We start from the raw sequence: 24,535 nt of genomic DNA, 5'->3' as shown, positions 1-24,535 counted from the left end.
GCAACAAACCAGCAGGGCAGGAAATCTCGGAGGCCCTCCCTGGCCGTGCCGGGTGACTGCTGGCAAGGCCCAGACGCAGACTCCTCCTTTTACGGAGGGCAGGGATAACACATGGGTTGGCTGGTCCCCTGGCCTTTTATGGTCCCTGAGCCTGACGTCCTTTGTCTGGGATCTGGCAGCAGTGTTTGCCACAAGAGGGTTCAAAGGCCGTGCTGACTCAGAGTTGCTCTCTTAGACAGCAAAAACTGTCACTGAGCCCTTCCTCGCCTAAACTTCCTCCACTCCTTCCCTGGTGTAGCCTTACTCCTTGCCTCCTTCTGAATCCGCAGGCTTCTCCCGGCTTCCAGGTCAAGTGGAGTTTGGGTGAGGCTCCTTAGCCAGAATAGCACCCTCAGTCACAGAGCTTTGCCTCTCTTTCCTGCAACGCCAGCATGAAGCTCCTGGGATAACTTCCACTCTGTTCCAAATATGGACTGGACCTTTGAAAAGTGAAATCAGGCCAGCAGAGCCCACAGCACCCTTAGCTGAGACAGATGTCCAAGCTTCTTGGCCCCCAAGAGGGGTGGGCAGGCATTGGCTCCCTGCAGGACTGTCTCCAGGGTTGGGCCATGTGTCTGATAAGAACTGTGGGAACCTGGGGGAGGGGGACAGAGATGGGCCTTGCACATGATCTGGGGGTTCTGGGAAGAACGGATGAGAGAAATGAGCCTGGGGAACCTGGAGAAAAGAAGGGATGGCTGGGTAGAAGTTGTGATACTTGGAGGCACCTGAGGTGTACCTGGGGCCAGGGAACCAGGTACCTGGGCTGACAGGTGTTGGTTTAGGGGGTGGTGTTCTGTTTACTCACCACCTTTGAGGGCTTTGCTGTGTTTAATAAGAATAGCAAGACTTGGTTTTCTGATGTTTTTCCAAGCCAGACAGCCTAGCGGGAAGGCCCAGCGTCCCCATTGCCTGGGGGCTTAGCTCCTGGGATCCAGTGACTTCTCTGCTGTCCAGGATGAGTTCCCATGCCCCGCATGACCCCCGGGAACTCAGGGTTTCCTGGGTGTGCTATTTAGAGATAAAATGAATGATTTCATAGGGATTATTCCATAGGGATAAAGGGAATCATTTTAGAGGGAAACTGTTGATGGAAGGAAGGGTGGGAACGTGAGTAGCGCTGGGGTCCCAGGAGCCAAGGAGGCCCAGACCTGTGCTAGAGTTCCCTGGGGCCGCTCTGCAGGAAGGCCGTAGGGGCCAGGACGCTGGCTGCCTATGGGGTGGCCAAGAAAGGGCAGGAGGGGAACTCCCACCTTGGGAGTGCCTGCAGTTGGCAGTTTTTAGCTTGTGATTTTTTTTTTTTTTTTTTTTTTGGTAGCGCTGAGGAAGTGGCAAGTGGGGCGGGGTAGCTGTCAGGGTAAGCTCTGGTGAGGATGTCTGTTTGTCTAGTTGTAGTCAGCCCATTCTCAGCAGGAAACCACGAACGAGAAAGCTGTGCCTGGCCTGGGCAGGGTTGAAGCAGAAGCTGCTCTTTTCATGGCTGGGACCTTAGTTCCAGAAGAGCAGAAAAATCCTGAATGGGGAGGCCAAAGGAGAAGCAAGGAACAATCGACCTTCTCAGAGTCTTTGTCGATAAGCCCATCCCGACTCCCGGTTCCCATGGGAACAGCCGGCATCATGTGACTGGTGGCTTCACTTCCTAAATTGGAGGCGATGACTTGAGGCCCTTGGAGCTTTCTGATTTGGGGGGTGGAGAGAAGAAAGAGAAAGGAGCAGGTCATGGTTTTAGAATCACCTGGATGGCCTGAATCAATATTTTCAGGCAGAATTAGCTCTGGCTGGCCAGTGCCTTTGGCCTAATGCTGCACAGGGTTTCTAGGTATTCTGCAGCACCCTGGCTGCCTGGCGTGGCTGTGTCCACCAATGGTTCCTGGCTCTAGTCAGCCAGGCCTCTACGGGGGGCAGGGCCATTTCACTTCTTTCCAGATCCGTGGCCCCATCGCCCATGGTGCCTGGCCTGACAGGGTCACACAAGGGGCATGGGGACCAACAGCGGTACTGGTTTTCATGTCCGTCTTTCAGGCCCCTCCACTCCGTCTTCCTGGGTCCCTACCCCAAGACTGCCGAAGTGTCTTAGTTCTTTAGGACAAGGGAGCCTGCATGGCCCCAGCAGTGATCGTCCTGGGGGGTTCTTGTTGGATGGTGACCCCACCCCTGCCCTAAGTCTGGTGGCTGCTTTCCTAGGATGCAGAGCAACTATACCGAAGGGAACTCTTGTGGCGTAGAAAGTGTCCCTCACTTGTGGCTTGTGCGGGCCAGTCTTACCCCCTTGGATTAACAAAACTGCCTTCACTTTCTCATTGGGATTAAAGGATCAGAATATCAAGAGAGATTAAGGTGGAAGATGCCAGCCAACAGACTGATCCTCTTAGAGCCTGCCCCCTGATTCCTGCCTCCGAAGAGCAACCAAATGAAGGCGATTAGCCTCTGCTGGGGGCCTCTCGCCCAGCAGCCCAGGCCCCTGCCCTGGCCCTCTCCCTAGCCTGCCCTTTAGGATTGCTGAGTCAGTGGTCGATGTGCTTCTGGCTGCTCTCTGCACGGAATTCCTCCTCCTCCTTAGGAACCCCTGGCCCAGCCAAACCCTGACCCACTTGATAGGGATGTTCGTGTGTGCCTCGCAAGGTGCTGGATTTGGAAAGGCCCAGGGGCAGTTTGGGGGTCCAGGCAGGGGGCACTGAGGCACCACTGATGTTACTCAGGATTTGCAAGGTCAAGGTGCCTGGCTGTTACCCAGATGTTCCTCTTTATGCAGTTTTACTGAGCCTTGATTGCTTGACTAGGCCCTGGCGTTGTGTGCTAAGCGTGTGCTTTGGAAATTAGAGTCTTTCAGCTTTGTGGTGAAGAGGGACTTGTCCTGGTCTGCTGCTTTGCCTTCCAGACTCTGCCCAGAAATGTCCCTGCGGTGCTCAGGAAGCTGCCTCTGCTCTTGCTGTGGCAGACCGTGGCTGAAGTGGCAGAGGCCCAGCGCTGCAGCCTCTCTGTTTTACCATGAGAGACAGACTGGGCTTTCACCTCTGGGTGCACGAGGAGTTTGTGGGGTGGTGGTAGAAGATGAGAAAAACCAGTCCTGACTTGTCCAGGAACCAAGTACCTGCTTTCTTTATCTCATCTTTCCTGAACTGTAGTGCCTGCATGGCCCCAGCAGTGATAGGAGAGAGATGTCCTGCAGCACAGGCTTAACTCCCTGCATTGACCTGCTGTTTGTTTATTTTTCCCTGCGAGAAGGGGCAGGAGGGCCAGGCCTGGACGATGCCCAGGTCATCGACCCCAACTCTGAACTGTCCTGCAGGGGTTGGAGGAGACTGGTGATCTTGACCCGTGACTCCGTAGGGTGGCCCGTGACCCAAGTAAAGGGGTCCAGGCTTTTGCCATCTAGTAACTGCCTGCACAGAGGGTGTCCCCGGACTTTGCTATCCCTTATGGGAAGCAGGAACTCTTGCTTCAGCCCCACTGAGAGTCTGGAAGCCATTAGGAGGTTCAGGTGCCCGAAACACCCTTAGCTGCTTCTGGATTGAGGAGGGGTCCAGCGCTGGAGAAAAGCAAGTAGATGAACCCGTTTTGCAGCAGAGGGTTGTGGATTTCACAGTGCAATGGGTCAGTTTTTTTGGATAATGAGTCAAGCCTTAGGACCTATTTACATGAATGGGATAAAGAGATTTTCTAGCAACCAACTCAGATCCTCCTTTTTTTCTTTTTTCTTTCTTTTTTTTTTTTTAAGATTTATTTTATTTATTTGAATGGCAGAGTGAGAGACAGAGAAAGACAGGTCTTCCATCTGCTGTTTCACTCCCTAAATGGCCACAGCAACTGGGGCTGGGCCAGGCTGAAGCCAGGAGCTTTTTCTGGGTTTCTCACGTGGGTGGCAGGGGCCCAAGCCCTTGGGCCATCCTCTGCTGCTTTCCCAGGCACATTAGCAGGGAGCTGGATAGGAAGTGGAACATCTGGGAATTGAACTGGCACCCATATGGGTTGCTGGCACTGCAGGCAGCAGCTTAACCTGCAATGCCACAACACTGGCCTCTGTTTTCAAGTCTTTTTTTTTTTTTTTTAAGATGTATTTATTTATTTGAAAGGCAGTGTTATAGAGAGGCAGAGAAGAGAGGTGGGGGGGTCTTCCATCTGCTATTTCAATCCCCAAATGGCCACAACAGCCAGAGCTGGGTTGATCTAAAGCTAGGAGCCAGGAGCTTCTTCCAGATCTCCCATGTGGGTGCAGGAGCCTAAGGACTTGGGCCATCTTCTATTGCTTTTCTAGGCCATAGTAGGGAGCTGGATCGGAAGTGGAGCAGCCAGGACTTGAACCGGTGCCCATATGGGATTCCAGCACTGCAGGCAGTGGCTTGACCCGCTATGCCACATCGCTGGCCTGTGTTTTCGGTTCTTAATACCAGAGACAGGTCTGGGGCAAGGTTTACCTTGGAGTCCATAATCTGTTTTCTGGATGGCAGTGTGAGTTTGAATGTATTCCCCTGCCTCTTTTTTTTTTTTTTTTTAAAGATTTATTTATTTGAAAGAGTTACACAGAGGAGAGGCAGAGAGAGAGAGGTCTTCCATCCGCTGGTTCACTCCCCAATTGGCTGCAGTGTCCAGAGCTGTGCAGATCCAAAGCCAGGAGCCAGGAGCTTCTTCCGGGTCTCCCAGGCGGGTGCAGGACTTGAGCCATCTTCCACTGCTTTCCCAGGCCATAGCAGAGAGCTGGAATGGAAGAGGAGCAGCCAGGTCTTGAACCAGCGTCCATATGGGATGCCGGTGCTTCAGGCCAGGGCGTTAACCCATTGCGCCACACCACCGGCCCCTCCCCTGCCTCTTTAACCCCCAGTGGATGATGTGGAAATGGGGAGGGTACAATAAAACACATCTGATGGCTACAGAGAGGCCATGGCACAGCATTCTCAGGTGCTCTGTGTTGAGATGGACAACGCCAGCTGTGAAACTACAGCACACGCTCGTGGGCGGGGGACCTCAGGGTGATCTGATGGGACAGTTTGTGGCAGCTGCACTGCATGCAACTGTGAAGAATAATGCCTGTCTCTCTGTTCCTGTAGTACCAAGTAGGGCAGCTGTATTCTGTGGCTGAGGCCAGCAAAAATGAGACAGGTGGCGGTGAAGGCGTGGAGGTGCTGGTGAACGAGCCTTATGAGAAGGATGGTGAGCGAGGCCAGTACACACACAAGATCTACCACCTGCAGAGGTATGTGCTGTGAGGACGGCGGTCAAGTGTGCGTGTTGCCAGGTTGTTAGCCTGTTGCTCAAGTCGCTTCATCTGTGAGAGTGGGCGTAGGTGCTACTTCTTTGATTATCTAGAACATGTTACTTATCTGAGAGGCAGAGACAGACAAAAGGCTCACTCCCCAGATGCCTGCAATGGCTGGAGCTGGGCCAGCCAGGCTGAAGCCAGGAGACAGGAACTCAATCTGGGTCTCCCCACATGGGTGGCAAGGACCCAACTGTTTGAGCCAACACCTGCTGCCTCTCCGGGAGCGTATTAGCAGGAAGCTGGAAATGGGAGCAGAGCCAGGCACTTTGGAGTCGACACTGTTGGCACAGCAGTTGCTCAGCTGCTGCTTGCAGCGCGGCCACCCCATAGCAGAGCGTCAGCTGCTCCACTTCTGACCTCGCTTCCTGCTAATGTGCCTGGGAAGGCAGTAGAAGATGGTAAAGTATTTGGGCCTCTGCCACCCATGTGGGAGACCCAGGTGGAGTTTCTGGCTCTTGGCTTTGGCCTGACCCAGACCTGGCTATTGTGGCCATTTGGGGAGTGAACCAATGGATGGAGGAGCTCTCTCTGTCTCTCCCTCTCTGTCATTCTGATTTTCAAATAAATAAATAAATCTGAAAACAAAAAACAAAACCAAGGTACTTCAGTATGGGACAAGGGCATCCCAAACGGTGTCTTAACTGCTGCACCAAATGTCCACCACTTTGCTCTTTTGACACTTATATAGTCAGCATATTCTGCCTCATTCTTTTTACTTTTTAAAGTTTTATTTATTTGAAAGGTAGTTACAGAGGGAGAGGAAAAGACAGAGAGAGCTTCCATCCACTGATTCACTCCCCAGATGGCTGCAATGACTGGAACTAGGCCAGTCTGAAGCCAGGAGCCAGGGGCTTCTTCCAGGTCTCCCACATGGATGGCAGGGGCCCAAGCACTTGGGCCATCTTCTACTGCTTTCCCAGGCTGCAGAGAGCTGGATCAGAAACTGAGCAGCCAGGAATTAAACAGGCGTCCATAGAGGATGCTGGCATAGCTTTACCTACTACCTCAGTGCCAGTCCCAGTATTCACAGTATTATGAGGTGCAGATAGGTTGCAAGTTGTTTAACTTTCTTGATGTATATTTATAGTCATTTCCAGATGTCTACATCTTCCAGTAAAACTCTGTCTATATAAATCCGTTCATATACTTGTGTGCATAAATCTATAGTAAATATTTCTAAAAGAATTGCTGGGTTAGGTGAATTTTAAATTCTGATATTATGAAATAAGCTGCCAGTGAGGTTTTTTACCTCTGTTTGGACCAAAGTGCTGAATATTTTTAAATGAAGCATGAATTGATATGTGTACCAAAATCCATAGCAAACCACATACATTTACTGAGTCTCTAACCCAAATAATATAAACTGTGAGCTGGCTGAAGGTGGAGTCAACATAAAGCAGCAAGAATGGAAGTCACTCTAAGCTACCATTAGAAACGCTGTGGCCTAGCAGGCAAAGCTGCTGCCTGTGGTGGTGGCATCCCACATGGGCGCCGGTTCAAGTCTCGGCTGCTTCACTTCCGATCCAGCTCTCTGCTATGGCCTGGGAAAGTAGTGGAAGATGGCCCAAGTTCTTGGGCCCCTGCACCTGTGTGGGAGACGTGGAAGAATCTCCTGGCTCCTGGCCGGCGCCGTGGCTCAACAGGCTAATCCTCCGCCTTGCGGCGCCGGCACACCGGGTTCTAGTCCCGGTCAGGGCACCGATCCTGTCCCGGTTGCCCCTCTTCCAGGCCAGCTCTCTGCTGTGGCCAGGGAGTGCAGTGGAGGATGGCCCAAGTATTTGGGCTCTGCACCCCATGGGAGACCAGGAGAAGCACCTGGCTCCTGCCATCGGAACAGCGCGGTGCGCCGGCCGCAGCGCGCTACCGCGGCGGCCATTAGAGGGTGAACCAACGGCAAAGGAAGACCTTTCTCTCTGTCTCTCTCTCTCTCTCACTGTCCACTCTGCCTGTCAAAAATTTAAAAAAAAAAAAAAAAAAAAAAAAAAAAGAATCTCCTGGCTCCTAGCTTCGGATTGGCACAATTCTGGCCATTATGGCCAATTGGGGAGTGAACCAGCGGATAGAAGACCTGTCTATCGGCCGGCGCCGCGGCTCACTAGGCTAATCCTCCACCTAGCAGCGCCGGCACACCGGGTTCTAGTCCCGGTCAGGGCGCCGGATTCTGTCCCGGTTGCCCCTCTTCCAGGCCAGCTCTCTGCTATGGCCCGGGAGTGCAGTGGAGGATGGTCCAAGTGCTTGGGCCCTGCACCCCATGGGAGACCAGGAGAAGCACCTGGCTCCTGCCTTTGGATCAGCATGGTGTGCTGGCCGCAGCGTGCCAGCCGCAGCGGCCATTGGAGGGTGAACCAATGGCAAAAGGAAGACCTTTCTCTCTCTCTCTCTCTCTCACTGTCTACTCTGCCTGTCAAAAAACAAAAACAAAAAAGAAGACCTCTCTCTCTCTCTTTCTCTCTGCCTCTCCTTCTCTCTGTGTAACTCTTTTTTTTTTTTTTTTGACAGGCAGAGTGGACAGTGAGAGAGAGAGACAGAGAGAAAGGTCTTCCTTTGCCGTTGGTTCACCCTCCAATGGCCGCTGCGGCCAGCACACCGTGCTGATCCGAAGGCAAGAGCCAGGTGCTTATCCTGGTCTCCCATGGGGTGTAGGGCCCAAGCACCTGGACCATCCTCCACTGCACTCCTGGGCCCATAGCAGAGAGCTGGCCTGGAAGAGGGGCAACCGGGACAGAATCCGGCACCCCGACTGGGACTAGAACCTGGTGTGCCGGCGCCGCTAGGCGGAGGATTAGCCTGTTGAGCCACGGCGCCGGCCAACTCTGACTTTCAAGTAAATGATAAATCTTAATAAGAATAAGAAACTACCCAGAAGGGGCCAGCGTTGTGGCGTAGCAGGTAATACCGCTGCCTGTGACACTCTCATCCCATATGGATGTCAGTTCATGTCCCAGCTGCTCTACTTCCAATCCAACTCTAATGACCTGGGAAAAGCAGTGGAAAATTGCTCAGGTGCTTGGGCCTCTGCTACCCATGTTGGAGACCCTCAGGAAACCCTGGCCCAGTGCTAGCCATTACAGCCATCTGGGGAGTGAACCAGTAGAACCAGTAGATGGGAGATCTCTCTCTGTCCCTCCCTCTCTCTCTCTCTGAGCCAATATTATCCTGGCAGTCAATGTTCTGATATTTCTTTAAAAAACAAAACAAAAAGCCCAACTACCCAAAACTGGAAAAACAACACCAGGAGCTTTTTTTTTTTTTTTTTCCCTTTGTGATAAAAATACCTCACATAAAATTTGGCCTTCTAACCAGTTGTAAGTGTACATACAATCATGTCGTTGTGCACGTTCCCATCACTGTGCGACTGAAACTGGAGTTGTAAAATTCCTTGCTCACTAAAACTGCACTAAAAACAGTTTCATTTGCGTTTGGTAAAATCCCTGATTTACTGTCATCTGCCACCCTGGTGATGGAGAAGTGACCACTGAGAGGGAGCCAGGGTTTTGCAGGGCTAGAGCCAGGAAGGAAGCCGCACTGAGCGGGGAGACCCTCCCCAGAACCCCATTTCCTTGTCAGTGCTCTTTCCTCCTGGCTCCCTCTTGCCTCTGGCACATCCCTCCTTAGTTGAGTGTTAACTGCTCCTTACTGGGGAATTCGCAGGGATTAAAAAAGGCTCAAAATATCCTTTTGCCCCAACCCTTTGGTGTATTTATTTACTTTTTTCCTATTTTATTTGAAAAAGAGATAGATAACCCCTATCTTAATAATTCATTCCCCAGATGTCTACAACAGCTGGGGTTGGGCCAGGCCAAAGCCAGGAGCCCAGAGCTCCATCCAGGTCTCCCATGTAGATGCCAGGGACACGAGTACTGGAGTCATTACCTGCTGCCTCCCAAGGAAGCTGGAGGAGAGCACACGGAGACCTGAACTCCGCTCCACCATGCGGGCGTCCCAAGATGCAGCTTAATTGCTGTACCAGGTGCTTGCTCCTATTTATTATTTATTTTTAAAGATTTATTTATTTATTTGAAAAAGCAGAGTTACAGAGAGACAGAGAAATGTCTTCCACCTGCTGGTTCACTCCCCAAATGACCACAACAGCCAGAGCTGGGCTGATCTGAAGCCAGGAGCCAGGAGCCTCCTTTGGGTCTCCCACACCAGTGCAGGGACCCAAGGACTGGAACCATCTTCTACTGCTTTCCCAGGCCATAGCAGAGAGCTGGATTGGAAGTGGAGAAGCCAAGACTTGAACCAGTGGCCATATGAGATCCGGCACTGTAGGCACCCACTGTGCCACAGCACCAGCCCCAACTCCTATTTATTTTGACAGAGAATTTTTTTTTTTTTGCCAGGCAGGTAGAGAGAGAGACAGAGAGAAAGGTCTTCCTTCCGTTGGTTCACTCCCCAAATGGCCGCTATAGCCGGCACTGTACTGATCCGAAGCCAGGAGCCAGGTGCTTCTCCTGGTCTCCCATGGGGTGCAGGGCCCAAGCACTTGGGCCATCCTCCACTGCACTCCCAGGCCACAGCAGAGAGCTGGCCTGGAAGAGGGGCAACCGGGACAGAATCCGGCGCTCCAACCAGGACTAGAACCTGGGGTGCCGACGCCACAGGTGGAAGATTAGCCAAGTGAGCCGTGGCGCCGGCCTTGACAGAGAACTTTAAAAAGAGATGGTAAGGGTGGTGTTTCAGGCAGGGAGGGCCAGTTGTTTCCTCAAAACTCACTTTGTCCAACCCCAGTGGCAGAGTGGTGGTCTGTACACACAGTGGGTGAGGCTTTCCTTGCCAGAGAGAGCGTGGGGGTGAGTTGTGGCTTAGCTGGTTAAACTGCTGCATGGGGATGGGGCCGGCGCTGTGGTTCAGTGGATTAAAGCCCTGGCCTGCAGCGCCAGCATCCCATATGGGTGCTGGTTTGAGTCCTGGTTGCTCCACTTCTGGTCCAGCTCTGCTAATGCGCCTGGGAAAGTAGCAGAGGATGCTCAAGTTCTTGGGCCTCTGTACCTGCATGGTAGACCTGGAAGAGGCTCCTGGCCCCTGGCTTCAATCAGCTCAGCTCCAGCCATTGCAACCATTTGGGAAACAAACCAGCAGAGGGAAGACCTCTCTCTCTCTGTCTGTCTCTACCTCTCTCTGTAACTGTCTTTAAAATAAATAAAAATAAATCTTTAGAAAAATAAAAATTAGGGCCGGTGCCGCGGCTCACTAGGCTAATCCTCTGCCTTGCGGCACTGGCACACCGGGTTCTAGTCCCAGTCGGGGCACCGATCCTGTCCCGGTTGCCCCTCTTCCAGTCCAGCTCTCTGCTGTGGCCAGGGAGTGCAGTGGAGGATGGCCCAAGTCCTTGGGCCCTGCACCCCATGGGAGACCAGGATAAGCACCTGGCTCCTGCCATCGGATCAGCGCGGTGCGCCGGCCGCAGCGCACCTACCGCGGCGGCCATTGGAGGGTGAACCAACAGCAAAGGAAGACCTTTCTCTCTCTCTCTCTCTCTCTCTCACTGTCCACTCTGTCTGTCAAAAAAAAAAAAAAAGAGAAAAAGAAAAATTAGGGCTGGCGCCGTGGCTTAACAGGCTAATCCTCCGCCTTGCAGCGCCGGCACACCGGGTTCTAGTCCCGGTTGGGGCGCCGGATTCTATCCCGGTTGCCCCTCTTCCAGGCCAGCTCTCTGCTATGGCCCAGGAAGGCAGTGGAGGATGGCCCAAGTCCTTGGGCCCTGCACCCGCATGGGAGACCAGGAGAAGCACCTGGCTCCTGGCTTCGGATCAGCGCGATGTGCCGGCCGCAGCGTCCATTGGAGGGTGAACCAACGGCAAAAAGGAAGACCTTTCTCTCTGTCTCTCTTACTATCCACTCTGCCTGTCAAAAAAAAAAAAAAAAAAAAATTAAAAATAAAACTACTGTGTGGGATACGTACATCCCATATCAGAGTATCCTGGATTGAGTCTCACCTCCTGGCTTTGGCCTGGCCCAGCCCAGTGTTGCAGGCATTTGAGAAGTAAGCCAAAAGATGGAAGACTCTCCCTCCACCCCCTGTTCTGCCTTTCAAATAAATAAGTAAATAAAGACAATATAAATTTTGAGCTGCTGCCACTACCCTTTCTTTAACACCAAATCATCCAACTGTGAGAAAAAAAAATCCACTGTGACTGCCATCGCTTTTTCTCGTGAGGACAAGGCCTTTCTGTGTGGCCAGCACTGTTGTGTAGCAGGTAAAGCCACTGTCTGCAGCACTAGCATCCCATATGAGCACCAGTTCAAGTCCCAGCTGCTCCACTTCTGATCCAGCTCCCTGCTAATGCACGCTGGGAAAGCAGTGGAAGATGGCCCAATTGCTTAGACCCGTATACCCACTTGGGAGACCTGGATGAAGCTTCTCGCTCCTGGCTTTGTCTTGGCCCAGTTCTGGCCATTACAGTCATTTGGGGAGTGAACCAGTAGATGGAAGATCTCTCTCTTTTTCTCTGTATCTCCTTCTCTCTGTAATTTTTTTTTTTTTTTTTTTTTTGGACAGGTAGAGTTACACAGTGAGAGAGAGAGACAGAGACAGAGAGAAAGGTCTTCCTTCCATTGGTTCACCCCCCAGATGGCTGCTATGGCTGGAACTGTGCCGATCCGAAGCCAGGAGCCAGGTGCTTCTTCCTGGTCTCCCATGCGGGTGCAGGTGCCCAAGCACTTGGGCCATCCTCCACTACCTTCCCGGGCCACAGAAATGGAAGAGGAGCAGCTGGGACTAGAACCCAGTGCCTATATGGGATGCCAGCACCGCAGGCTCTCTGTAATTCTGACATTCAAATAAATAAATTCAAACAAACAAACAAACCCAAGCCTTGCTGTTCCGGCGGCTGTCTGGATCAGAGATGTGAACTCACCGCGACACTTCCTCACCCCTTCTATGAAATCCAGGATGCTGATCCCACCTCCTTAGCACCTCTAAGGAGTCCCTTTCATTCCATCCTCTCTGGCAGCTCCTAGCTGGTCTCCCTTCCGGTCCTGCGCACAGCTCCTACCGTTCTGTCCGTAAGATCCCTTTTTCCCAGCTTTAAAGCTACTTGGGGCTTCCCTCTGCCCTGGGGATGAAGTCCATTCCCTCTGCCGTGTACCAGGTCTTTAGGACCCGGCCTCTGTGTTCTCTGTGTTCCCCGCCTCGTGCCTCGTGCCAGCCTCACCGACCCTTCTTTCTTTGGCTTAGCTTTTCCGCCTTCGCTGCCATCCTTTTGTGTAGCGGAGAGACACTCACACTTTCCTCGGGGTGTTCGCCTCAGCCTGACGTTGCCTGAGGAGCCCCCACATGCTGCACTTCCCTGGCTGGGCTCCCGCACTGCTCTGCCCCGAGCCCGCGCCCTCCCAGCTGGGACGCGTCCTTCCAGCGCTGGCATCGCCTCTGCCTGCTTACTTATATGCCCCACTGGACTGCAAACTCCTCCAGGCCAGGAGCCGTGTCTGGCTGGGGCCTGTGTCTCCTGGGGCCTTTACACAGGGATCCTCCCGTGAGCGAGTGAGTCTCACGGGAATGCTCTGAGTTAGCTCTCCACTGAGGTTAGCTCTTTGTTCTCAGGCCCCGGGCACGAAAGCTTATGAGGTTGCTGGAGCCTGCTAAACACTGTGGAGGTTATGGTTAAAAACCCAGGGGACGAGCCTTTGGCCTAACAGTTAAGATCTCCGCATCCCATATTGGAGTACCTGGGTTTGAAATTTAACTCCAGCTTCCTGCTCACGCAGACCCTCGGGGCCAGCAGGTGATGCTTCAAGGCGCTGGGTCCTTGCCACCCACATGGGAGACCTGGGTTGAGTTCCTGGTTGCCAGATTCAGCCCAGCCCAGCCCTGGCCACTATAGGCATTTGGGAAGTGGACTGGTAGATGGGAACTCTGTCTGTCTGTATTTGTCTTTCTGTCTCCCTCTCAAGTAATTTCTTTAAAAAAGAGAACAAGGAAGAAGAAGATAAACATTCAAAAAATTGGGCTTGTTCTGTACCTGTTGTTCTGTACCTGTTGTTCTGTGACCTGAGATAAGAATTGAGTAGAATGTATTTTGTTTTGGGAGGCAGTTGGCCCTGAGGCCGTCCCGGCCTCTCAGAACTGATGAAAATAGACCACATCCTCTTGGACCCCATATTGCGAGTTAGTTGGCCAGTCTGCCGGCCGTAAGCCAGCCTGATATGTGCTTGCGGGTTTCTCCTTAGCATCTTACCCTTGCACTGGGCAGTGTAATGCCCTGACCCCAGAGAGCTCTGGAAAACTGTGTAATGATAACAACGAGGGGCCCGGCAGGGGGCCCAGGGTCTCTGTTCCTGGTGGGTGGTAGGGCAAGTGTGGGTGGATGGTTGTGACCGGGCAGGCCGACGTGGCTGGCTCTGGCAGGTGGCTTCTCACGTGCAAGAGTAACCTGCTTATCTCACGGAAACTTGCATGCGAGCTGCCTGCTGAAGAAGCTGGGGCTAGGCCCAGGGACGTGGGAGCCTCGCCAGAGCCTGCTGTCCTCTTCTCTCCTCCGTGTGTCTTCATAACCCTTTCTTGTTTCACTGTAGCAAAGTCCCCACGTTTGTTCGAATGCTGGCGCCAGAAGGAGCGCTGAACATACACGAGAAAGCCTGGAACGCCTACCCTTACTGCAGAACTGGTGAGTGCGGGCGTGGCCGGCAGCGGAGGTTTGGGCCCCACGGTGTACCCAGTGCAGTTGAGGAGGCCCGGCCTAGGGATTGTGCTCTACCTTCATTTTCCGGATTAGGCAATGCAAGGATGAGTTTGGGCTCTCTGTAGGCTCGTGGTGTCAGTGTTGTCCAGCACAACTTGGCAGCCACCTGGGTGAGAGCCACCAAGTAGTCATGGCCCCAGATAGCTCAGGGCCAGCCCTTCTTCTTCTTCTTCTTCTTTTTTTTGACAAGCAGAGTGGATAGTGAGAGAGACAGACAGAGAGAAAGGTCTTCCTTTTTGCTGTTGGTTCACCCTCCAATGGCTGCTGCAGCTGGTGCATCTCGCTGATCCGAAGCCAGGAGCCAGGTGCCTCTCCTGGTCTCCCATGGGGTGCAGGGCCCAAGCACTTGGGCCATCCTCCACTGCCTTCCTGGGCCATAGCAGAGAGCTGGCCTGGAAGAGGGGCAACCGGGATAAAATCTGGCGCCCCAACCGGGACTAGAACGCGGTGTGCTGGCGCTGCAAGGCGGAGGATTAGCCTGTTAATCCACGGCGCCGGCTCTTCTTTTTTTTTTTTTTTTAAAGATTTATTTATTTTATTTGAAAGGCAGAGTTACAGAGAGACTGAGGCAGAGAGAGAGAAAAAAAAAGAGAGAGAGAGAGGTATTCTATCTGCTGGTTCACTCCCCAATTGGCTGCAATGGCCGGAGCTGTGCTGATCCTGTTTCTTCCCAGTCTCCCAACTCCTTGGGCCATCTTCTGCTGCTTCTCCAGGCCATAAGCAGAGAGCTGGCTCAGAAGTGGAACAGCTGGGTCTCGAACCACCGCCCATATGGGATGCTGGCATTGCAGGCAGAGCCTTTACCCGCTATGCCACAGTGCCAGCTCCCAGCTCCTCCTCTTTAGGGATGGTATGAAAATTACGATTGTATCTGCTGATTATAAAAGTAATGTTCTCTGTATATATTTTGGAAAACACATAAAAAAAGAAATATGTAAAAACAGAAAAAATGTTTATCCATGATTCTTTGATCCTTAGTTAAAATTTTAATGTAATTTTTCTAGTCTGTTTTTTCCTACACATGCACATAAAGTCTCCAGGCACATTTTGTAGACAAGTTTTAGATTATATCATTACTAATTTTTAATTGCCTATTTTCCTCTGGTAAACAGAGAATAGTGTCCCTGTGTTAGGTTGTCTACTCTTTTTTTTTTTTTTTTTAAAGATTTATTTATTTATTTGAAAGAGTTACAGAGAGGCAGAAAGAGAGGTCTTCCATCCGATGGTTCACTCCCCAGATGGCAGCAACAGCCAGAGCTGTGCCGATCTGAAGCCAGGAGCCAGGAGCTTCTTCCTGGTCTCCCATGTGGGTGTAGGGGCCCAAGGACCTGGGCCATCCTCTACTGCTATCCTGGGCCATAGCAGAGAGCTGGACAGGAAGTGGAGCAGCCGTGTCTCGAACTGGCACCCATATGGGGTGCCGGCACTTCAGGCCAGGGCATTAGCCCACTGCGCCTCAGCGTCGGCCCCAGGTTGTCTACTGTTTTTAAAAACTTATAATGGCTGCATAGTATTTCATCGTATGAATGCACTATGATCTCTTTAAACTCCCTTATTATTAGATACTGGCCTTCCTAGTTTTCACGTGATAGATTTGCATTTGGCTTGAAAAGCAGCGTTGAGCCCAGGACCTCTTGAGTGAGGCAGTCACATGAAAGGCCCATAGAGTGACCTCCCTGCCCCGGACACAACACCGAGCAGTTAGCAAAGGAAACGCTGTGGTTGTTGGGGAAAAGTTTAAACAAGTCTAACTTTTGATGATAAAGGACATAAAAACAGCTGTCCCTGAAGGATGTTGTGGTTACCTAGGGCTTGCACGGCAGACTGCGGCGGGGCTGGGCGGGCGGTCCCTGCTCCTGCCCAGCTCTGAATTGATGGCGGACACAGAGCCAGCATGTGCTGGAGCTGGGGGTGGGTGTGGACTTACTTCCCTAATCCTGCCACTCTCTGTGTGGTGTCTGAAAAGGAAAGGAAAGATTTGAGCTCAAATAGAAAACTCTGTCCTGGCCTAGACATCCTGGGATTTCTAATTGAGTGATTCAGACTCAGCTGTCCAAGATCCTTAGGTCTCGAAGGCCATCTGGGAGTAGACCTCTGGAGCCCAAGCTGGCACTGATTCATGTCCCAGAGAGCCCCCGGGGTCCCCTGGAACTTGAGTGCGAGGTGGGCGACCCTCCTCCCCGCCAGCCTCCGTTCGTTGGCTCTCGTCCCGCCAGCCTCTGCTCTCCTTGTTGCTTGGCTTGTTTCAGGTGTCGAGCCCGGCACTCACTAGCTTGGGACTTTGGGAAGCACTGAAGGTCGCAACACAGGGTCATTGCTCTTTGTAATCCCTCGTGACCCTGTGCAGACAAGTTCAGGGACCTTGTTTCTGTCAGGAGATGTACAATCATTGGTAGGACCTGGAATGTGTAACACGTAGGGTTTTATTGCTTTAGCTAAAAATGCAAACCTCACTATTCCTGAAACCTTGGGCAGGAAGCTGTTACATTATTGGAAACAAGGCATGCACACATGTTCTTTTTTTTTTTTTATTTATTTTTTAAAGATTTATTTTATTTATTTGAAAGACAGTTACAGAGAGAGGTAGAGACAGAGAGAGAGGTCTTCCATCCGCTGTTTCACTCCCCAGATGGCTGGAGCTGAGCCAATCCGAAGCCAGGACCCAGGACCCAGGACCCAGGACCCAGGAGCTTCTTCTGGGTCTCCTACGTGGGTGCAGTGGCCCAAGGACTTGGGCCATCTTCTACTGCTTTCCCAGGCCACAGCAGAGAGCTGGAATGGAAGAGGAGCAGCTGGGACTAGAACCAGTGCCCATATGGGATGCCAGTGCTTCAGGCCAGGGCTTTAACCCGCTGCACCACAGCACCTGCCCCACACACATGTTCTTTAAAGACAAGGTGCAGTGTGGGTGGGTGTGGCTGGGCTAGGGTCAAAGGTGAATTCTCTTGATATCTGAGAGAGCTGCAGTGGGCATGTGTTGTCAGAGCCTTGGCCAACTTGGCATAAAGAAGGCAAACAGATAGTGTGGACTTCTCCATGCCCTGGAGTGTTCTGGGTGCAAAGCTTGTGCCAACTGAGAGTTGTTGCTGTCCTCTCCAATACTAGGGAGATACTGCTGCAGCTGTCATGTTTTTTTTTTTTTTTTAAACACAGCGAATGTTAATCCATACATTGGTCCTTGACCACAAGGAAAAGAAAGTAAAAATAGAATTTAAATATTCGATGAAGAATAAAGGGGGGGAGGTTGATGTCATCAGTGAGTGCTAACCTCATAGAGTCCACAGTCGTGCAGAATGATCTGTTGAATCTTAGACCTGTTCTGTTAGGCATCTGTTCTTTTAGAGTAGGAGACAGAAGCAAGCAAGAAGGGCTACTTTCCAGTTCCCCATGGGGGTCGGGGGAGGAAGAGTATTGGTTCAAACATCTGAGCTTGGCCTAAGTAGATCCAAGTTTGAAGTAAAGTGGGAGAAGGAGCATGGAATACATTCCCCATGCCTGTTGGAAGGCTCTAACCTTACTCTGAGCGGGATGGAAATAGATTTGGGAAATCTTACTCATTATCAGCATTTTCTATGCTATTCCTTTATTTCTCTCTGTCTATCCCCTGCAGCTGATGAGTTGTGATGTGAGGATGGGATAAGATGGGAGTTGGTCTGGGAATGAAAGGGGGAAGAAAAAAGGGAATGTCTTGGTTTCTTCTTCTATCTCTGCCTCTAACCTTGACCCTTAACTGGATACAGTATCACGAAAGCCATGCTTTCAGAGTACTTTTTCAGTCTTAAGTTTTCCAGGCCTGTAAAGGGTTTCCTGAGACTTTCCTTGTGTGTCTGGGGTTACAACATAAAGAAAAGGTGCTGCTGTGCATACACAGGTGTTTGGAGGGGCAGGGAGAGCTAGCGTTTGGGGGAGATCAGTCGCCCAAGCCGGTTTCTTTTTTTTCTTTTCTTTTTTTTTTTTTTTTTTTTTTTTTTTGGACAGGCAGAGTGGACAGTGAGAGAGAGAGACAGAGAGAAAGGACTTCCTTTGCCGTTGGTTCACCCCCCAATGGCCGCTGTGGCCGGTGCACCGTGTTGATCCGAAGCCAGGAGCCAGGTGCTTCCTCTTGGTCTCCCATGTGGGTGCAGGGCCCAAGCACCTGGGCCATCCTCCACTGCACTCCCGGGCCATAGCAGAGAGCTAGCTGGACTGGAAGAGGAGCAACTGAGACAGAATCCGGCTCCCCAACCTGGACTAGAACCCGGGGTGCCAGCGCCACAGGCGGAGGATTAGCCTAGTGAACCGTGGCTCCAGCCAACCAAGCCAGTATTAAAGGCCAGGCAGTTTATCACCTTCATCACCTTAGACACCTAGTTATAGAAAACACAGTGGATCTGTTTCTAAGGGTCTCACAAAAACTAATAAGCCCCAGAATGCCAGTCTGTGAAGTTATATTGAAATACAACACTCTGGGCCGGCGCCGCGGCTCACTAGGCACCTGGCTCCTGGCTTCGGATCGGTACAGCGCCGGCCATAGCAGGCATTTGGGGAGTGAACCAACAGAAGGAAAACCTTTCTCTCTGTCTCTCTCTCACTGTCTGTAATTCTACCTGTCAAATAAATAAATGAAAATCTAAAAAAAAAAAAAAAAGAAATACAACACTTTAAGGCTGGCAGTGTGGCATAGAGATCTAGGCCTCTGCCTTCAGTACCGACATCCCATATGGGTGCTGGTTCGAGTCCTGGCTGCTCCACTTTCTTCCCATTCTCCCACATGGGTGCAAGCACCCAAAGATCCGGGCCATCTTCCACTGCATAGCAGAGAGCTGGATTGGAAGTGGAGCAGCTGGGACTCGAACCGGGATCCATATGGGATGTTGACACAGCAGACAGTGGCTTTACCTGCTGTGCCACAGTGCTGGCCCCTGCTCCATTTTCAATCCAGCTCTCTGCTAATATTCCTGGGAAAGCAGCAGAGGATGGCCCACATCCTTGGATCCCAATACCCACGTGGGAGACTCAGAAGAAGCTCCTGGCTCTTGGCTGTGGATTGGCCCAGCTCTGTCCACTGCTGCCATTTGAGGAGTGAACCAGCCAGTGAAGAATCTTGCTCTCTCGCTGTTGTCCTTCTCTGTATGTATTGCTGCCTTTCAAATAAATGAATCTTTAAGAAATCCAACATGGCCGGTGCCATGGCTCAATAGGCTAGTCCTCCACCTGCAGCGCCTGCACACCAGGTTCTAGTCCAGGTCGGGGCGCCAGATTCTGTCCCGGTTGCCCCTCTTCCAGGCCAGCTCTGTGCTATGGCCCGGGAAGGCAGTGGAGGATGGCCCAAGTGCTTGGGCCCTGCACCCGCATGGGAGACCAGGAGAAGCACCTGGCTCCTGGCTTCAGATCAGCGCGGTGCGCTGGCTGCTGCGTGCCGGCCGCGGCGGCCATTGGAGGGTAAACCAATGGCAAAGGAAGACCTTTCTCTCTGTCTCTCTCTCACTGCCCACTCTGCCTGTCAAAAAAAAAAAAAAAAAAAAAGAAAGAAAGAAAGAAAGAAATCCAACATTACTGGTGACACCAGATATTCCCATTTGCTGATCAGGGCATTCTTTCCATGTGGATTCTTCTACACAGGAAACCACAGAAAATCAGAATGACAGTGTATAGGGGCCAGCATTGTGGTGCAGCAGGTAAAGTTGCTGCCTGCAGTCCCAGCATCCCATATGAACAGCAGTTTGAGTTCCCACTGTTCCACTTCCTATCCATCCCCCTGCTAGTGTGCCTGGGAATGCAGTGGAAGATAGCCCATATGCTTAGCCCCCTGCCACCCATGTGGGAGACCCAGATGGAGTTCCTTGCTCCTGGCTTAGACCTGACCTGGCCATTATAGCCATTTGGGGAGTGAATCAGTGGATGGAAGATAACTCTGTCTCTTAATTCTGTCTTTCAAATAAATAAATTTTTAAAAAAAGAATGGCTAGTAATGTATAGTGAAAAATATTCAAGTAGTCATCTGCTTAAGGGATTAGATTGTATATCCATTAAGTAGCTCATTCTGTCCCTAGAGAGGCCAAACTAGGAGAGGGTCTTGTAGAGAACAGGGGATTGAGAATAAGGTGGTTGGCTGGAGAATCTCTTTTAAAAAATTTTTTTTATTTATTTAATTGAAAGAGTTACAGAGAGAGAGAGAGAGAGAGAGAGGGAGGGCGGGCCTCCATCCACTGATTCACTCCCCAATTGGCCACAATGGCCAGAGCTGTGCCGATCCAAAGCCAGGAGCCAGGAGCTTCTTCTAGGTCTCCCACGCAGGTGCACGGGCCCAAGGACTTGGGTCATCTTCTACTGCTTTTCCAGGCCATAGCAGAGAGCTGGATCGGAAGTGGAGCAGCCAGGTCTCCAACCGGTGCCCATGTGGGATGCCGGCACTGCATGCAGCGACTTTATCTGCTATGCCACAACGTCAGCCCCAGCTGGAGAATCTTAACGCCAGTGTCATCAGTCAGGCTGATATAGCTGTCCTCCAGGGACTGGTCTGCTGCAGGGGCCACGTGCCCAGGCTGGGGCTCCTGCTGCTATCCCAGTGCTGGGGGATTTCTGCCAAGCTGGCCTCCCTGGACTTCCCCTTTGATGGATATTATGCCCTCCATTTCCTTTCTTTTTTTTTTTTTTTAATATTTATTCATTTACTTATTTGAAAGGCAGAGTTACAGAGAAAGAGAAGGAGAAACAGAGAGAGAGAGACAGACAGAGGTCTTCCATTTGCTTGCTCACTCCCCAAATGGCCACAATGACCAGGGCTGGGCCAGGCCCAAGCCAGAAGTCAGGAACTTCTTCCAGTTCTCCCACGTGGGTGCAGGAACTCAAGCACATGGGCCATCCTCTGCTGCTTTCCCAGGTGCATTAACAGGGAGCTGGATTGGGAATGGAGCAGCTGGGACAACAAATGGCCCTTATGGGATACCGGTACTGCAGACTGTGGCTTTAACCCACTGCACCACAGCGCCGGCCCCCATCATTTATTTTTATTATTATTATATTTTCAGAAATTTATTTTATTTTTTTAATATTTTATTTATTTATTTGAGAGGTAGAGTTACAGAAAGTGAGAGGAAGAGACACAGAGATAGAGAGGTCTTGTATCTGCTGGTTCACTCCCCAAATGGCCGCAACGGCCGGAACTGCGCCGATCCGAAGCCAGGAGCCAGGTGCTTCTTCCTGGTCTCCCATGTGGTTGCAGGGGCCCGGGCACTTGAGCCATCTTTTACTGCTATCCCAGGCCATAGCATAGAGCTGGATTGGAAGAGGAGCAGCCGGGACTAGAACCGGCGGCCATATGGGATGCTGGCGGCGCAGGTGAAGGATTAACCTACTGTGCCACAGCACCAGCCCCTATTTTACTATTTTTTTTAAAGATTTTATTTATTTACTTGAGGGGTAGAGTTACTGACAGAGAGAGGAAGAGGCAGAGAGAAAGGTCTTCTATCTGCTGATTCACTCCCTAATGGCCATAACAGTTGGAGCTGTGCCGATCTGAAGCCAGGAGCCAGGAGCTTCTTCTGGGTCTCCCTACTGGGTTCCAGAGCCCAAGTACTTGGGCCATCTTCTACTGCTTTCCCAGGCCATAATGGAGAGCTGGATTGGAAGTGGAGCAGCCAGGGCTCGAACTGGTGCCCATATTGGATACTGGCGCCACAGGCATAGTCTTAGTCCACCACTGTGCCACAGTACCAGCCCCTTTACATTTTTAAAAATGGGATTTTTCTTCAGGTTGGTAACAGGGTACTAACTGCAGTATAAGCCTTTTTTTTTTTTAAATATCTATTTATTTACTTGAAAGACAGAGTTATGGAGAGTCCACCCTCCGCCAGTTCAGTCCCCAAACAAAACGGTCACGATGGCTGGAGTGGTGCCGGGTTTCCCACGTGGGTGCAGGGGCCCAGGCACTTGTGGGATGCCGACCCCCAGGATAGGCATCTCAGCTACCATCTTGGTGCGAGCTCCCTCCAGGTGGCTCGCACTGGGCGGGGGAGTTACGGTCTGTAGGTGGTTTTAGGACATGACGGATCGCAGTCGCATCCCTTAGGTTTCAGCCTCGGAGCTCACCTTGGTTTCAGTTTTGGATATAGGGAGGTTGCTATTCCCGTTAACCTTCCAAACGTGGCAAAGGCGCACCCACCAGAAATTGAGATAGCTCCTGAACTCAGAAGGTGCTGAATGAGCCGGGCGCTTGTCTGTTCCCAGCGATAGGGGAGCTGCAGGCATTTTCTCTGATCAATAATTGAGCTGTGCTCTCGAGATGGTCCTGTTACAATGAGCAGGAGTGTGGGGTGTGCCAGGTCTGGTTACAGTGAGAGGAAGCATACAGGGGCAGAGGACAGCGCCTGGGCCAGAGCCGCCTGCTCTGTGCCCCAGGAGGGCGCAGGTGGAGGTGTGGGGCGCCCAGGGACGCTCTGAGGACAGTGTGATCAGAGCCAGCCCCTTTCCTCGCCCAGCTGGAAAGAATCCCAGGAAGTCCACAGTGGTGTCACTTTAATTAAATTGCAGGTTGGTCTTTTGGGACTCCAGTGTGAGTGACACTTGAGGGTTGGCACGTTGACGTATTCCTTACTCACTGGGGCTCGGAGGTGATGATGGCGTGAGCTGTGGGGAATGGAGAATTCTTGGCTATTCGTGGTCCCTGGGGGTGGGCGCAGGTATTTATCCATCCTCATTAATCTTTTTCTCTCTTCTTTCCATGTCCCTGCCTTGGAGCAGTTATTACAGTAAGTATTGTCGGGGTTGCAGATGGTTTATAAGAAAGGGAAGCATGAAACTGTGACTGCACTAGAGATGCTGAGTGGTCCCCTCTCTCAAGTGATTTGGAGCTGTTGACGCTCAGTCCAACAAAGGCACTTGCTGGGTGTGGTGGCCTTCAGCCTCGAGCTGTGTCGGCACGTGGCTTCATGTGAGACATGTCAGCCCTCAGCATAATGCATTTGGCTATCGGCAGGTCATGCCTGGCCGGGGTTGTACAGAGCTCTCAGCTCAGCTGAGCTGATTGTGACATCCCTTCCCAGGCTGGGCATCTGTTGACCCGCCGGGGGCACTGACCCTTGGCAAAATTCTGGATTTCTCTTCCACGGCCGTCCCACCACACTTGTCCCCTCTCTGCACCAGTGGGCATGTTCATCCAAGTGCCTTGTCCCTGTTGGTAAGCGCAGTCAGTTCCTGGGAAACTCGGCTCCTGCTGAGAAGTTCGTGGGCTAAGGTGCTCCTCATTGGAGTCGTTTCAATGTTTGAAGAAGCACTAGGGGAGGGAGGGGGTAAGCAAATTCTCAGGTAGGGAACAGTTCGGGGAAAAGATAGGCGTGAAGGTCGAGTTGCTAAGGAAAAGACCTACAGCAGGGCTGGTGTCGGGCTGCTTGGTGAGGAAGTCTCCCGGAGCTCTCTCCACCGGCTCGCAGCCGTTAGCACCTTGTGCATCAAATGCTAAGCGGGGCTGCTCCAAAGTCAGTCCAACCTGTTTCTGAGGCCTGCTCCGTGAGGGGCTCTCTAGCCTGTTTTGCACTCCACTCTCCTCATCTGTAAAGTGAGGGTGATGCTACAGACCTCACAGGCTGTGAGGAGGGTTGGAGTGGGAGAGAGCAGGCCTAGCACATCGTGGGCCCCCAGTCCAGTCAGGCAGAGGCAGGCGTCTCCCGGCTGCCCGTGATCCAGTAATGGGAGATGGTTCCTCTCCAGCTGTGTGCCTGGTGACTGACTGTGGGGTATTTTTTTCTCTTCTCTTCCAGAATGAGTACATGAAAGAAGACTTTCTGATTAAAATTGAAACCTGGCACAAACCAGATCTTGGCACCCAGGAGAATGTAAGTAGTACTTCCAAGAGCCCCGGGACTTCTGGGCCCAAGAGCAGGGTGTTAAGGCGGTGCCTGATTTACCTGGCTATGGGGTCCTCTCTCCGGCCCTCTTTTGCCTGGCCAGGAGGGTAATGGCCTCTGCTTAGACTTGTCCTGCCAGTCTGATTTGCAAAATGTCGTCTCCAAGATGCCTTAGAAGCCTTCATGTAGTGCTCAGGTTGGCCTAAAATGCACAGCGGAGCTGTGTTTTGAAAACATCCAAATTACAGCTTCTTTAGAGCACAGTCTGCAGTAATTCCCCAAATTTAAAATACTTCTCCTTTACCCGACCCGTTCCTCCCCTGCGAGTTTGTCAGGCGGTTCCTTTCTCACGTGTGTGAGGTCACACACATCCAGGAGGATCCACTGCAGCGTTCTTTGTGTAGCCAAAGATGACACAGCAGAGAAACTGCAGTGCAGCCAAGTAGTGGCACACTGTGCACTCATCTGGAAGGAGCGATGATACACTGCTCAGTGGGAACTCGTTTTCATGTGCTTGGATTCGGTGTGGGTAGAATCTGGGGGCAGTAGGGACTGGGAGACAAGCAAGAGCCGGCCGGCGCCGCGGCTCAATAGGTTAGCCCTCCGCCTGTGGCACTGGCATACCAGGTTCTAGTCCCGGTTGGGGCGCCGGATGCTGTCCCGGTTGCCCCTCTTCCAGGCCAGCTCTCTGCTATGGCCCAGGAAGGCAGTGGAGGATGGCCCAGGTGCTT

The 24,535-nt window shown here is 51.9% G+C and overlaps 1 protein-coding gene across 1 annotated transcript in view; it reads left to right on the top strand.

Annotated features, from left to right (window-relative positions):
- PITPNA (phosphatidylinositol transfer protein alpha) overlaps nucleotides 1–24,535 on the top strand; it is a 45,692-nt gene that overhangs the window by 4,351 nt on the left and 16,806 nt on the right. The window contains exons 3-6 of the mRNA XM_062215459.1: nucleotides 5,085–5,230; nucleotides 13,814–13,905; nucleotides 22,702–22,709; nucleotides 23,718–23,792. Coding sequence (XP_062071443.1) covers nucleotides 5,085–5,230; nucleotides 13,814–13,905; nucleotides 22,702–22,709; nucleotides 23,718–23,792 — 321 coding nt within the window. The remainder of the gene's footprint in view (nucleotides 1–5,084; nucleotides 5,231–13,813; nucleotides 13,906–22,701; nucleotides 22,710–23,717; nucleotides 23,793–24,535) is intronic.

The sequence above is a fragment of the Lepus europaeus genome, chromosome 18, assembly GCF_033115175.1.
Source record: "Lepus europaeus isolate LE1 chromosome 18, mLepTim1.pri, whole genome shotgun sequence".
Taxonomy (NCBI): domain Eukaryota; kingdom Metazoa; phylum Chordata; class Mammalia; order Lagomorpha; family Leporidae; genus Lepus; species Lepus europaeus.
This window is presented reverse-complemented; position numbering and strand designations above follow the sequence as displayed.